This window comes from Manacus candei, unplaced genomic scaffold (genome assembly GCF_025592945.1).
Source record: "Manacus candei isolate 608988 ecotype Guabito, Panama unplaced genomic scaffold, ASM2559294v1 h1tg000016l, whole genome shotgun sequence".
Classification (NCBI taxonomy): domain Eukaryota; kingdom Metazoa; phylum Chordata; class Aves; order Passeriformes; family Pipridae; genus Manacus; species Manacus candei.
The window spans coordinates 5,240,564-5,255,637 of record NW_026138064.1 but is presented as its reverse complement, the minus strand read 5'-3'; the positions used below and the strand labels follow the sequence as shown (position 1 = coordinate 5,255,637).

General features: G+C 38.1%; 1 protein-coding gene across 3 annotated transcripts in view; it reads left to right on the top strand.

Annotated features, from left to right (window-relative positions):
* EFNA5 (ephrin A5) overlaps nt 1-14,121 on the top strand; it is a 214,669-nt gene extending 200,548 nt beyond the window's left edge. For all 3 annotated transcript variants that reach the window (XM_051782699.1, XM_051782697.1, XM_051782698.1), the window contains exons 4-6: nt 4,164-4,229; nt 4,615-4,695; nt 9,862-14,121. In XM_051782699.1, the coding sequence (XP_051638659.1) occupies nt 4,164-4,229; nt 4,615-4,695; nt 9,862-9,983 (269 nt within the window). In that variant the 3' untranslated portion in view covers nt 9,984-14,121. The remainder of the gene's footprint in view (nt 1-4,163; nt 4,230-4,614; nt 4,696-9,861) is intronic.
* The last annotated feature ends 953 nt before the right edge of the window (nt 14,122-15,074 follow it).

The following is a 15,074-nucleotide window of genomic DNA, read 5'->3' as shown; positions in this document are numbered from 1 at the left end:
TTTTAGGGAAAGATGCAATCCTGTAATTAGAAAGCTAAGAATGAGTGAGGAGGCAAGCAGAAGTAACCACTGACTGCATGTGGTTACTATCAGTAAATAGGATGGTTGAGGCACTTTTTATTTGTGGCATCCTGATAACTGAGCCTTGGGTAGTTGCCAGCCAAATTTTTGCCTGTCTTAGGAAAGGAAATAATTACAGCTTTTGTCACATCTCTAGCAGGTCCTGATAACCAAATTACTTTTGAAATTCTATTTTTTGTTTGTTTGTTTGTTTTGTACATTTACTTTTTAATTAGCTTATTTTGTACACTGATTGGGCCGTATCTTGATGACTCCTTTAATGAGTTTTAGGGATTTATCATAGTAAGTTGAACTGCATAACTGTTTTCTGTATATGTTACTTTTTTATTCTCTATCTGCAGCTTCCTGCAGTCATTGAATAACTGCTAAGTGTTATCAGGCTGAAGAAGGACCTAACCTGTTATTTATATCTAATATATTAATAATGTACCATGTGTTTTCTAGCTGAGAGCTGTGTAATTTTATTTTTTATATATTTAAATATAGCTTGCAAACACTGAAATATTTATGGTTTGGCTCTAGATGAGGAGAGAATAATTTTTGTCACTCTCTTTCCTTTCCTTACAGGGTATAAAAATGATAACCAGAAGTGTTTTAGAGACGAGAAATTTTCTCATCTAATTTGTCTTTATGGGCCATTTTTGGATCCATCTAGTCCTGTGTGCAGTAGTTCATTACATGTGTTTTCTTCTAGTTCAGCTAATGGAGATGGAATCTCCAGTCTCCAATCTGAAGAATACAGAGGCCATGACTTAAATTTCTTCTGAATTGTGGAATTTTCCTATTTAAAAAAATAATGAAGAGCCCAAACCAGTTATTTCTGTAATCATTGAGCTGTTTTCATATATCTTTTTATTTCAGAGGGATTTTAGTGTTCACTTTCTTCTAAACGAAGTCTTTATGTAACCATGAAGTCTAAAACATTTTCTTTAAAAGAGGGACCCAAGAGATTGTCATGAAGTTGCTGGTAAAGGTGAGGTAGGGCAAGGGAGGAGGGAAGTGTCATAGGAATTGTAGTGACATATAGGAACTAGCAACGCTGCAGAGTTCCTCTTCTGTTTTCAATTGTGATTCTTCCTGGCACAAACCAAACCAGTCAGATCTTTTCTAGTCTAATATCATCCATGAAGAAAAAAGAGCATGTAACTACTTTTGCGCCTTATGAGGGACTTTTTTCAAAGGTTTGTTTTCGTTGTGCAGCAAGGCTGCAATTTCGTTTTTTTTTTCCTTGGGAATTCTGGCTTTTGAAATGAAAAGTGTTGCTTGGGACAGATGCCATTAGTATCAGAGGCTTCCTGCTCTCAGAACTGGCCTCTGTTTTATTGCTAATATCACCTTTAAAATGGGCAAATGGAAAAATATTATAGCAAAGCCTTAGGGGCTAACCTGATTTGGTGCAGGAAGGAGAATGAAATTTCTCTTTGTAGCACCTAGAAAGGACATCTTTTCTTATACTGTAGCTAATTTCAGTGGCATGTAGCAACAACAGCCCTGGTTTACCTGAGAAGCAGCTTTTACAGATCCCAGCTGACAAAGAGGAGTTCTCTTTTTCCTTTCCTGACTCTTTCGTGTGGGTGATGCATCTGGTCTTAGGACAAAAACTGCCACTGGGGTATGTTTTTTCTTTGAAGAGGAAAAGGAGAAGGGAGAAGGAGGGAGGATGGGAGAAAAAGAAAGGAAGGAAAAAAAATTAATTGCAGTCATGCATCTTGGCAAACAGGACCTAATCTTAGGAAGGCCGAAGAGGTTGCACTGTATCCCTTCACCACTTTGGTCTTCGTTGTTAAGGCAGATGCGAGCGCTGAAAAATGCTACTTGATTTTTTTTTTTTTATTCTTCATTGTTCCCTTTGAAGGAGTAAAACATCGATTAAAGGGGCATCTTCCTGACTTTACTGCAAAAAATTGAGAGTACGCCTTTGAACACATATGAACAAAGCATTAATTTTGTGTGTTTTCCAGAAAGAATGGATTTTTTTTTGCCTGGATTTTTTTATTGTCTCCTAGCTAGTCAGTGGTATTCTAGTTAGTCACTGAATAACAGAGTATTATAATAAAGAGCAGTGAGCAAAACGTGTTTATTTGATGGACCTAAGCAACTGCATGTAAGCATCAAAGCTAAAATTTACCTTTAAATAAATGTGTGTCACAATGCACTTCTGGAATAATTTCTGGGCAGAAAAAATCTGTTAGTGGTAAATTTACTGTAGGGGTTCTATTTTGTCTAATGTTGCAAGTATTATTTCCACCTTTATGCTAGTAATTTGGTAATGACTGTATGATTCTTATCTTTTGAGAAATCTACAACTGCCTGTTCAGTCTTAACAAACCATTTAGCCAGTTATGTATATTTAGTGAGGGCCACAGAAAGGACAAGATTTCCTGAATATAGCCACAGAGTGCGGGTATTTTACCCTAAATAACACACCAGTTACTGTAAATGTCAATAGATGGAGATTTTCTGACTTTGACTTAGTAAGATCCTATAGCAAAACTATCTGTTAACTCTCTTTTGACTGCTTGGGATTGTGAGGGGGGGAGCATAGCTTCTACTCACTTTTGACTAAAGAAAGGGTACAATTTTTCAAGAACTTTCAAGATGTGGAACCACAGCTTTAGCTTTATTATATTCTTTGCTTTTCTCCTTTTTTGTGTTTGTGCTGAGTTTTCTGGTTCTTGGTAAGTTCTTCTAAGAAAAATCTGATGCCTGCCTTCCAAGCACATCATCAAAGACTTAGGAAATTTATTTCAAATTAGTTGAGGACCCCTTCAAGTGTGAGCTTAACGTGAAGACAAAGAGTGTGCATTCATATCTCTGTGTATAAATCATGTTAGTTATTTGTCACACACAGGGACAGAATTAATAAAAATGGGTGAAACAAGGATAAACAGAACAAACTAACATCTTGCCAGCTGAATCATCTTTCCCAATAGTTGCCATTTAATGCAAAACACAGCTCCTTTTGCCTTAATACATGGCTTTTTTGATGCAATAAAATAGAAGTTACTCTGTAGTGTTTCAGGCAATATTTTTTGGCAATAGCTTTTGAGGGGTTTTGCAAGAAAAAAACACGAATGGTCTTTTGGAAGTGAAAGTCTGCATGCGCAAGTCAAGTTGCTTGGTTGCCAGTGTGCATGTTCAGCTGTGGGCCAGTGTACAATTTAAAAATTGAGGAAAGTTACCAGTATGTAAAGATTGGCAGACATTACACAAGGGAGTCCGGTCTGTGCTGACAGGCAGGCATATTATGATTATGTATTTTGAGGCAAGAATGGTTCTAGAAAGGAATTTTTCACAACAGAGAAATAAGTAGGTGTTGACACTGGATCTTTGTGTGTGATCTTTTGCATTAGGGCTAGACATACTTCCACTTACTCTTTTTCTCCTAATACAGTAAGTATTCTTAAAATTAAATACTTTGAATGGGAAATGATAAGGGAGGGCAGAAAGAAGGAGTAAACTGATTTTGGTTTGTTAGTTGTATAACATGGGAAATTGTGTTTTGACTGAAGCAAGATAAATATTTTGTCAACAAAGGCAGATGCATATGGAGGCTGACTTTGCTGTAAAATTTAATGGTGTGTATTTTTACTTTTCTGGGACTATATACAGAGTTCCATTTTTAGCACTGTCACCTTTGGTGTCATTTTGTTTTTTCGTCCCTTTTTAGGTTGTTGAAGCCTATGGCTTAGTGTTTCAAGACTAACTTTTCTCTAAGTGTTCTGAAGTGTTGTTTTTTCGGAGTGGACACATGCATTACAGCAAAAAACATATCAAAAAAGCTTCCAAGAAAAAGGTGTGGAAAGATGAAAGGAGATAATGAAACATTGAAAATACTATGTGCTTCACTACTTCCATGTCAAATAATAAAGGAATTAATTAGAATAAAACCTACAGTTCTTCTCCTGCTTTTGCGTAGTCACGCTACGTTGTGCACTTTTAAGTCTTTTGTGCAGAGACTGAAATGTGTCCAGCCCTTCAGATGAAGGGAAGATAAAGGATAGTTTATTTTTGCTCAAAATATATTCTGCATTGCACACTCTTACTCCTCCACTTGTCTTTCCTTGTTCTTCATTTTACAGCTTCTGCAATCCCAGATAATGGAAGGAGATCCTGCCTAAAGCTTAAGGTCTTTGTGCGACCAGCAAGTAAGTTCTTCAGATTAAGTTTTTGAGGGTGGCTTTCTAGTGCATGCTTTACTGTGTGGTCTAGTAAACAGCAGTAAATCTGGTTTTTAGCTGTTAAATCTTGTATCTGTTCTTACATACAACAACGTTTGTATTATGATTTTCATTGTATTTTCTTATTGTTTTTCATAAAACTTTAGTTACATCGCAGTTGCTAACTTGTTTCTGGAAATGGGTACAGATAGGAGAGTGTACTGCATTTGGACAAGTGCCACAGATTTTAAAATATGAATATGCTTAATTATATGCAGTAAATAGAGAGAAAAAAATAGAGGAAACAAGGAAAGTGGGGAGTTTAAGGGTGTCTCACTAACATATTTGGCTGTTATCTTTATTTTCGTTATAGACAGCTGTATGAAAACTATAGGTGTTCATGATCGTGTTTTCGATGTTAACGACAAAGTAGAAAATTCATTAGAACCAGCAGGTTAGTATGCTTAGAGAATCTCTTTTAACAAATGCGTGTATCCCTCTGGTGCTTCAGTAGTTTTTTTCCTCTTCTCTCTGCATGCTTTGCATGGTACAACTGCTCTTCTTTTGCACATTTCTAGCAGTGCTAATGCACTGTATGATATATTTCCTGTATCCTTGTCTAATCAGGGGAAGAAAAATGTTGCTTTATTTGCTTTTTTGGGTGACATGGTTTAATGTAATTTGGTGTGTGCCAGTGTAAAATTTTCACCAGTATCCTGAAGTCACTGGCCCATCCAAGCCAAACACCCAGCATGTTGGCAAAACACCCTATTTACTAACTGGGTCCAAAGTTTTAGAAATAAAAGTCAATGGGCACACCTCATTTATTATGTATGGTTTCAAAAGACCTTCCGAAAAACAGAAGCACTGCTTGTTTAATGCTGGTGCATGACACAAGCATGCAACTAACTGAGTTAGTGTTTATATAGAAATTAGTCCTTTAAAATTATATATATTTGTGTGTATACATGGTTAGGCAAAGTATCATTTTTACATATGTGTACATACACACACATGTGCACACACACTGATATATATGTGTGTGTGTGTGTGTGTGTATGTAGAAAAATTTCTCCCCTGTTTTTATTGAAGCAAACTTAAGTTTGGGGAGGCCTTTTCTGCTTTGTTTTTTTTTTTTTTGTAAAACATTGCCTTAAGAATAAGGATGCTTGCTATGATGAAACCCCTTATCTGCCCAGGGCAAAGTTATATTAATCTCCAACATCAATCAAGCTGACATGTCTCTGTGTAGAAAGTACATGTGTGTTGTTTGAGTGGCTCAAGTTTATGATAGATAGAGGCATATTTAATTCTAGGTGTATATGTAATCCCAACAACATAAATGAGATGGCTCATGACATTAAAATTAGGTGGATATGTAGAAGTATTTGTAGTAGTGGTTTACCTGTTTGTTTTATATATACCTACACAGTGCTCACACATTGTTTTATTAAAGCCTCAATAATTAAAATACACAGTTAAACAAACAAATTGTACCAGAAAATATTGCCCATATGCTATTTAGTACATACCCTGAAGAACAATTACCAAGATTTTTTTTCTCTTATGCTGTTTGAAAGACTTCCTCTTTATGTATGAAGCAGTGTACTAATTTTTTACTCTCTGTAATGTGCAGTTCCTTTAATTAAAATTCATTATTTATGCAGAAGAATAAATGAGATTTTCACAAATTATCCAATTTGAATGATATGCCTATGGATAAACAATAGGGTTTATTGTTTTTCTTTGAAATAATTTTCAAGACTCTCCTAAAATTTGGAGGTTTGAGAATCAAAGGTGTTTTCTAAGCAAATCTAAATGCAAGGACAGTGCATTTACATTAGATACATTTATACATTTGATAACAACATTCTTGTACAGAAGACATAAAGATGTTCTTTCACTGTCTCTGTATTACCTACGAATCTAAAAACTCAATGCACTTTTTTACATTTAGTGATTTGGTAAACATGGTCTAATTAATGTGTATTTCTCCTGTTACTGGCTTGCAAAAGAGATCATCTGAGTATTAAATGCCTGATTTTAGTAAACTTGCTGAATATTTATTTTTTTTAGCAGTGCTGCTCACTTCCCATTGAATGGTTATAACTAGCTAGCATCATCACAAAAGCACATCATTAGAAAGCAGCAGGCAAACCAAGGAACCAAAATTAAACAAAGAGCATCCTGCAGTCTGAGATGAAATACTGTTTATGTTACCAGGAGGAAATAATAGCTTTAATGAGAAGGTTTGGTACCAAAAAACTCCCACTGCTGACATCAGTGTGTGTTTGCATTATTAATTGGTGGATCTTGTTGCATGTGTTCTGTGTAATGTACTAATTTGCATGTCTCTGGCGAACATCCTCTGCTTCTGTGCTCTCATCTGGCCTGCCATTGTCTTCTTCCACAGTAGACAGAAGAATTGGAAGACAGGAGGGTCATGTTCAGCAGATTACTTGCTGTCGTCTTTCTTTTAAAAATCACCATTTGTGTGATTTTTGAACCCTTGTAATTTCACTGATTTTGTTCAGAAATTTGTAGGAAGCTGATCTGTAATGATCACACTTCTTTCAGAAGTGATCAAAGTAATTGGCTCTATTCCTGTCCTCCCCTTCTCTTCCTCCTTAATAATAAAAATAAAAAGCCCCTAAACAAAAATTGCAGCTGTGCATATCTGAAAGTTATACCTGAAGGGCATGTGATATGAGGCTGTGTGATCTGAAAAATTTATGGCTGTCAAAATAATTTTTTCTATTTACTGGTGGCATTTCCAGTCTTTAGCATTGACCTTCTGGATTTTACTCAGGAGTTTTTCCTGTTCATTACTTGCCTTTAGTGTTTAAAATGAAGCAAAACCTTTTTCCCAAGCCTTAAATAAAGTGCAGTTATACCTCTGCACCTCCAAGGAAAATTGTATATGTAGACTAATATTCATAACCACAGATGAATTGTGTCTTCTAATAGACAAGTGCAGAAACCTTGCAACAGCACTGACAGAAAACCCAGATGATTTCTCGAAAGGAATCCCTTAATGTTACATGGAAATCAATTCTTCTGTGAAGAATGGATTTATAAAAATGGCATCATAGAAGATCTCCATATTTTTCATTTAAGCAAAGTAATTTTTTTAGCTTAGTGCTTTTTCATTGAGTTTTTTAGCCGTAGCCAGTGTTCCAGTTGTGGCAGTATCTGATAGTCACAGAGGATGAGGATTTATTAGTGCTTTACACTAGTTGTGGCCTGTTGTGTTTTAGTGCTGAGTCACTGATATAATTAGGACAAAACTGTTGACATTCAGTGTTGCAAATTCAGACTTATTTGCCATTCTGTTGATGATGCAAGAGATAGAAGGTAATACACATAATTCTCTCTAGTTTTAGTTCATCAGCAGTGAGTAAATGTTTTCAAATTGGGAGGAGCTAACTTTAAATATATGAAAGAAGATAGAACTGACAGTTAGGACAGGGTTATTTTTTCTCTGTAAATTCCTAGAGTATATTTTAATTGAGAAGGAAGCGTTTGTGAAGCACTGTATTGTCATTGCAGGGTCATCAAAGTACAAGATTGTAACTCGGAACTGAAATGTGAAACAGCTTTTGGTATTGACAACCACTGGAATTGTCACTTTTCAGTAGCCAGCATTCACTGAAATTTTTAGATTCCTTTGGAATAATTCTGGAGGAAGAATAGTGGGGCCTTGCTCAATGTGCCTGGGAGGGTCTCCTTGTCATATGTGGTGCGGAGCTGCAGCTAAAGTCATTCCAGCCAGTCTTTCCCACTGACATCAGAGAATCACAGAATGGGTAGGGCTGGAAGGGACCACCGGAGGTCACCTAGTCCAACCTCCGTGCCCAGGCATGTCCCTTAGAGCATGTTTTACTGAGGATTTTGTCCAGATGGCTTTTTAGTAGGAGAATCACACCCTCTCTGGGCAGTCTCTTCCAGTGCTCAGTCACCCACACAGTAAAGTTCTTCCTCCTATTCTGGTGGAACTTCCTGTGCATCAATTTCTGCCTATTGCCTTCTGTGCTATTGCTTGGCACCCCGAAGTAGAGATGACGTCCCTTTCTTACAGACGTGAACTATTTACAGTTGATCGGTGCTTGCTTGTCATACTTTTGCCTTGAGCAGCACTGAAACCTGTTGATAAGCCTTATGTGATTATAGCATCAATTAGTGCTGAAAAAAGTACAGGTGATAAATTGCTAATTCAGTTTACAGTGCATCTTGCTGTGTAACTGAGCTGGGGCTGAAGAGCCTATTAGCCTAAATTATGCTAAGTGCTCTATCTGCTGTTGTGTGGGTAGGAAGGGGTGGGAGCTTGTTAGTAGCTAAAGCCAAGTAATATGAAAGGCTCTATGCCAAAGTGGTCTCAGTGAGCCCAGTGTCCTTACTCCTGCTTCCCTTAGTCCTCTAGGTGGACTTGCACAGCTCTCACCCAGTGTAATCCTGACAGTGCAGTTTCTTGAGATAGGAGCTATGAGACAGAAACATCATAGATATGTTGACATCTCTTATAAATAGGGGAGCTTATTACACTTAATTTTGCTGGAAACTTAAAGGACTCTAAAAAACTTACGAATACATTTTGAGTCCACTTCACATTTCCCCAAAAGGTTTAGCTTATTTCTGTCAGAGCTAACTTTTTATGGCAAACCTCAGATTGCTTTTTTAAATAGCCAGATTAGGATATGGGGGATATGAAGGGCCAAATGTGGATATGAGGGATATGGATGGCTTTGCAGAGAAAAATACACGGAACAACACGGAAGCTGAATTTGACTTTACCTACCTTTTTTATGTTACAATCTATGGCTTTTAGGCTGATCTGTAGTTTATGAAAACTAAATGAAGGTTTATTATGTACCATAAATTTAATATTTGTTACTGTATTCTCTTCTGCCACTAATGCATAAGCATGTTTTCCCAACTCATCTGGTTCTTTTCTCATTAGTTTTAGCAGCACATATGTATTTCTCTATTTTGTGTACAATAAAAGGGAGTGAGATTTTCCAGATTGAGTGTGTATTCTATACAATTGGTGATTGTCATGTGTTAGCCTTAAAAATTCTGTTTCAAGAAGGGGGAATGATCTTAGATCTCCTGCACATCCCCAGGTGCAGTGTACTTCAGTGGAAATTTTATGTGAGGAAGGGAATATATGCTTGGGCTTAGAGGCTGTCATTTCAAATTCAGGAGCCCGAATCTGTAACTGAGTAAGGGGATTAACTGTGAAATTAATTCTGGGCATGTGCAACACTTGAAAATCAGGTGTTTTTATTTAGCTGCCTCCCAACTATTGCTATCTAATGAGCCATCCAAAGCTAGAGCTACAGTCTTTTAGTGGAAGAGGAATCTTTCATTCCTCAATCCACTGAAATCAGGCTTACTTTCTGCTCCTCTGGTCTTCAATGGGAGTTTTTCGAGTAAGAAATGCAGGACTAGGCCCCAAGTTGATTACATAATGAGATATTACATGCTTGTGAATGTCAATGACAGCACAAGGTTCATTGCCCTATTTCATAAAGGCACTGAAATCTACTTATGGTTGTCGGTTCAGTGAGAGTTTATTAAGGATGCAAAATCTCATTGGAATGTGTGCTTTCTGTTTGAACAGATGATACCGTACATGAGTCAGCCGAGCCATCCCGTGGTGAGAACGCGGCACAGACACCAAGGATACCCAGCTGGCTTTTGGCAACTCTATTGTTCCTCCTGGCAATGCTTTTGATATTATAGCAGAGTATGCTCCGGCAACCTGTCGCAGAAAATATCAGGGTCTTGGAACATCAAAGATCCACCTAACTGCTCATCCCAGGAAAGGGACTTTATTGTTTTTGCAGATGTCAAATTGTTATTTTTCCCTTTTCTTCTCCCTTTTAGCCTGAACTCAGCAAAAATTTGAAGGGGATAACTAGCTTCAGCACCCACCCCTACCTACCCTGTGACTTTCTTAACCCCTCCATATAAATAAAAGGACTCCAAATGAAAATGCCAAACTATAATAGTGACACTAGTGATTCTTATTTTCCTCTGCATTCTCCTTTAAAAAGTCACCTCTGTTAGCTCACTGTGTCATCCGTATGTGGACTAGGAAGAATAGTGGCGGATACAGTCAGTGAGAGATAAGGAAAGTGAGTGAAAACCTGGGAGAGTCTTTCTCTGTGATACAATATTTATGCCTTCTCATTCAGCACTGTAGGATGATCATGCAAGGCATTGTGTCACCATGTCAGGACTGGAGGGGAAATATTAAGAGTAGACATAATATAACACCCTTACCTCCAGGAGTTTCTAAATTAACTGGCTTCTGAAAGGGAAAAATGATGTTTCTTATAGGACTGTCTTGAAATGTCTTTGACAGTAAAATTTGTGCTCACAAGTAGTAATGCTGTCTTTGGTGAGAGGAAGAAGTTTAGTATTTAGGAATGTTAGCATACAACAGGCAAGGTCAGATTTAGGAAACTTCACTGGGGGTGTGAGTGCCTCTGTTATTTCGTTTTAAGGGGATAATGCACACCGGATTATTTTATTTTAAAACAAATCAACCGTGGTGCTACAATTTTTTCTTGAAATGCAGAGGCACTTTTGAGAATAAAGTGACCTTCCCCAGCACTGACTTAGTAGCTGATAGCCTTGGATGCTGCTCTGGGTGTTAATACATGCTAAAAGAGGACATCGGTGGCCAGATGAAACGTTTGAGACACAGGATCTTCAGTGTGCTCTTGATTTGTCTCTCCTGCAAGTTCCTCAGTCATGGGAATAAACCACATGTAGAAGAAGCCAGGGCACTCTAATAGCATTGTTTGATGGGGGGAAAGAAAAGTGTGGAATATGAATTCAAGTGTTGATTTTTGTCTTTTCACCTTCCAGCACAGTTTGAAGAGTAGAGGAAACATGTTTATCAACCGGAGATAAACTAGATGGGCTCCCAAAGACTTAACAAAATATTTTTTTAAAAATCCACTAGAATAGAAAATACATTATTTAGATATACTTTATGCTGAGAGTGAGTATATATGCTTGTCCTGTTCAAACATGTGAGAGAAGTGGTAACCCTTGATGCAATTAGCAAATGGGACTGTCTTGTTGATGGAACTAGGTATGACCTTGTTAAGGAATCTGAGCCTTGGCTAACACAAAACTTTAAAAAGTACTTTGCCAGGAAGTGCAAGCCTTGGAGTGCTTTTTGGCTTGGCTACCATGGAATTTGGATGCTAAGCATAATCAGTGAAATTTCAGACTCAGACTGAAACAGAGCTTTTCTGACAAAAACTGGTAATTACATTAAATGTGAAACAAAACACAGAGTGCATTCAAGCAAAATAAGATTTTTACATATTAATTATGAAGAAAAAGTCTGCCGTAACAAAATTGAGTGATGCCATTAATGAACAGCACTTCGTAGGCTTTGTTTTTTGTTTGTTTGTTTGGTTTTTTTTAATGGCAAAAAGCTTTCCAGGAGTTGAAGCAGGAAAAATAAATTTGAAATGTAAAGGGAGGTTTTATGCATGCTGAACTATGACCTGGGCTTGCCTGATATCGAACATATTCATTAATGCAGGGCCTGTACTTACAGGAGGAAAGCAGGAAATTTGCTCTAGTATGAAGTGCACAGGATAAAGATACACAGACCAAACAGTGAGGGAAGTCATCATCTCATTACGGGCTGTCTGGTACTTTGCTCTCTTTTGTATATGCTTGGTACACACACTAATACTTCCTGAATGTAGGAATTATAAAGCTTTGGATGAGGTGAGCTTATTCAAAATACACCTTATCAAATGGATTATTAACCAGAGTACAGATAATATTGCATGATGTGTAACCATATTAAAATGATTCATAGCAATTGCAGGCAGTCATACCAGCAGTGCCAATTTAATGTAGGAACAGTGACTTCATTTGTCATCCTTTGTCTCTGAATGATGTTGGAGTTGAAGACATACATTTATCCACAAAGGATTGTCACTAGTGTTACTCCTGGTGAAACTCACCCCTTCATGTTTTCACAGAGCCTTGCTGGGTAGGTGAGGGACAACACAAATGATGTGGCTGCATGGCAGATCCCAGTGCTACCTGGCACAGTGTGGCTGGGAACAGCATACCAGACTCTGTCAGTTTGATACTTGATGGCATTAGGCAATCCCAGTCATACCACGATACATAAATGTTGGTGGGCTTTGTATTGCATTGCAAATCTCTAGATGCTTTAAATGCAGATGTTGCTGCAAATTGAGGAGATTTTTGCTTCCTTACCCTTTATCTGCCCCAGCTCAAATCTGAGGTACTGATTCTCCCTCAGCCTAGGTGGGTTACTTACGCCCGTGACCTGCAGTCCTGGCTGCCAAGTGCATTGCAATGTGAAGCAGGCAAAATAGGGATCAGTCAGCTTAGTGGATACTGTGTATCCTTCAGTAGACAAGGTAACATTTCGTGTTAGTTTAGAATATTGTTTTGTACTGTACTTACTTGGATGGCGAAGGAAAGACAAGTAAAACTTAAAGCTATGTTCTTTAAATTCTGTATTATTAGCAACCTCTGTTGTATATAGTGTTTGATAATAAAGTATTAATTTGATTCTTATGTCTTTTGTAAGTGAGAACAATAGACTTTCAGGATATTAAAATCACGTGTTGATTACAAGACAGAGCTTTGAAGCATCAAGTGTGATCATGGCTGAGAACTGAGAGACAAGTGGCCATGACACTGCAGCATACAGGACTCATCTTTGAAAATCGTTCATCTGTTGCAAGACTTCACAATGTCAAGACCTGGAACAACATGACTTTTGATGATCAGTGTTTTGTCCTCAGTGTTTAAAGGTCTGATGTTGGAGCCCTGTGGTTTATGTGTTAGTTTTTGTTCTTTTGTATCATGTTTGTTTCTAAAAAGGCTTTGGGGATATAACAACTTTTCTGTTATTTTGTTTGTTTGTTTCTTTTTTATTTGTATTTTTTTCCTCCTGTTTTTCTTCTGGTTTTGTTCCCATGAGTAGTTTTTTCCGGAAAGGATCTTGCCAGTGTCATTTGCGATATGTGTATGTACTTGGTTCCAAAAGAACTAGAAACAAATTTGGGAAGTACTGAGAGTAGTTGAGTAGATTGTTTCCTTTCCTCTGTAACTGTGGAAGGAAAATGGTTGTATTTGTACCCGTTGATTCTCACCCCTAGCCCTCAAAACTGAACTTAATCCGTTGCCTTATGAGTGCAGTGGTTCAGTCACTTTCAGAGGCTTAGAGTGTTAACTCTTCCCCTCTTTTCATTACACTTGGATTTTGTAATCACCAGTTTTAATGTACAACCCTCTACACTTCTCTTCCCTCTTCCTGCCCTTCCTCCTCTCCCACCCTCCTCCTTTTTTAATTTGGAGCTGTGAATGGGCAGATCTGTTTCTGGTCTGGCATCACTGAGTTTTTCCCATGCATTCACCCTTGAGCTTCTCGAATGTGAGACAAATCTCCCTACAATAGGCTTGCTGCCATTGTCTGTACAGTTTAATAGATGCTGGCATGTTGGAGGTTACCCATGAGTCTGCGAAATCCGCTTACCATGCTTACTCTTGACACCCCATTGAAGACACTCATTGTGTATGCATCTGGGTATGAAAGTCCAGCTCAGTGTGGTCCTGTGCTTGTACTGCCCTGCTTTGCAGTTTCTTTGCACTTACTCATTGAGTGCTGTTTTTGAAATGCTTACATTATATAAACTTAAAGGAAAATGTTAAAAAAAAAAAGGCAACAAAATCCCTGCCCCATAAGATCTGTATTTGTATATACACGTGTCCGTACAACTATACTTAAATAAAATTAAAGATTTTCATCATTTTAGTTGGTTCTTTTAGACTACATTTTTGTTTAATTAACTACATTTTTATTTTGTGGGCTATTTGTACCTAACTTACATAGAATCACAGAATGGTCAGCGTTGGAAGGGACCGTCAAAGTTCTTCTAATCCAACCTCCCTGCAATGAGCAGGGACATCTTCCACTAAATCAAGTTGCTCAGAACCCCATACAACCTGACCTTGAATGTTAACAGGGAAAGAAGAGGAGTGAGGAGTATGAGTGGGAAAGTGTGAAAAATGCAGTAGGCACAACTGACTAGAGCTGTAGCTGCCAGTGTCTTGGCCGATCTAAAGCCTGACTTCTCTGCTCTTCACCATTTTTAAATGTGTTCAAAGATCATCCAAATACTTGGATAAGGAGCTATGTCAGCCCAAGTGCTGGAGCATTACATGGTCTCCATCATCACTTCTACTCTGCTCTAGGCCTCCCGAGCAAATCTTCCTTCCTTCCCTGGGTAAAAGGTTTTTGTATGGTGTAACTCTTACTTATTGAAGAGTAGAGCCAGCCCCAGAGTTGGGCAGCTGCACTCAGTCCTCCTCTACCAAGATGCTCCTCAGACTGATGAAGAGATGGGGTTGAAGCGGCTTTGAAGTATCAGCAGTATTTTTCCTTACTAAAGGGAGGAAAAAGGCTCAGAGCAGTGGGAGCCTCGTGGATGGGAGAATTTGAGCAAGGGTGCCTCCTGAAGGGAAGAGGAAGAAAAGTGGAAGGGAGAAACTGGCTGGCTTTCTTCTCCTTCCTTCCACCTCTGCCCCCAGAGGCTGATGTTGTGCCTCTAAAAGTGCACAGGACTGCTTTGGTTGACTTGTATTTATGTCTGAATAGTTGTCTTTGATAGTGCCTGCTCACTAGTCATATGACAGGTTTAACCTGAGAATTTAGGTCATAGGTGGGGAGCAAATACCGAAACCTGTAATACATGCACTGTGCATTCAAAGCTGCTGTAATTACATCATGTTAACATTAAACTCACAGAAAGCTTT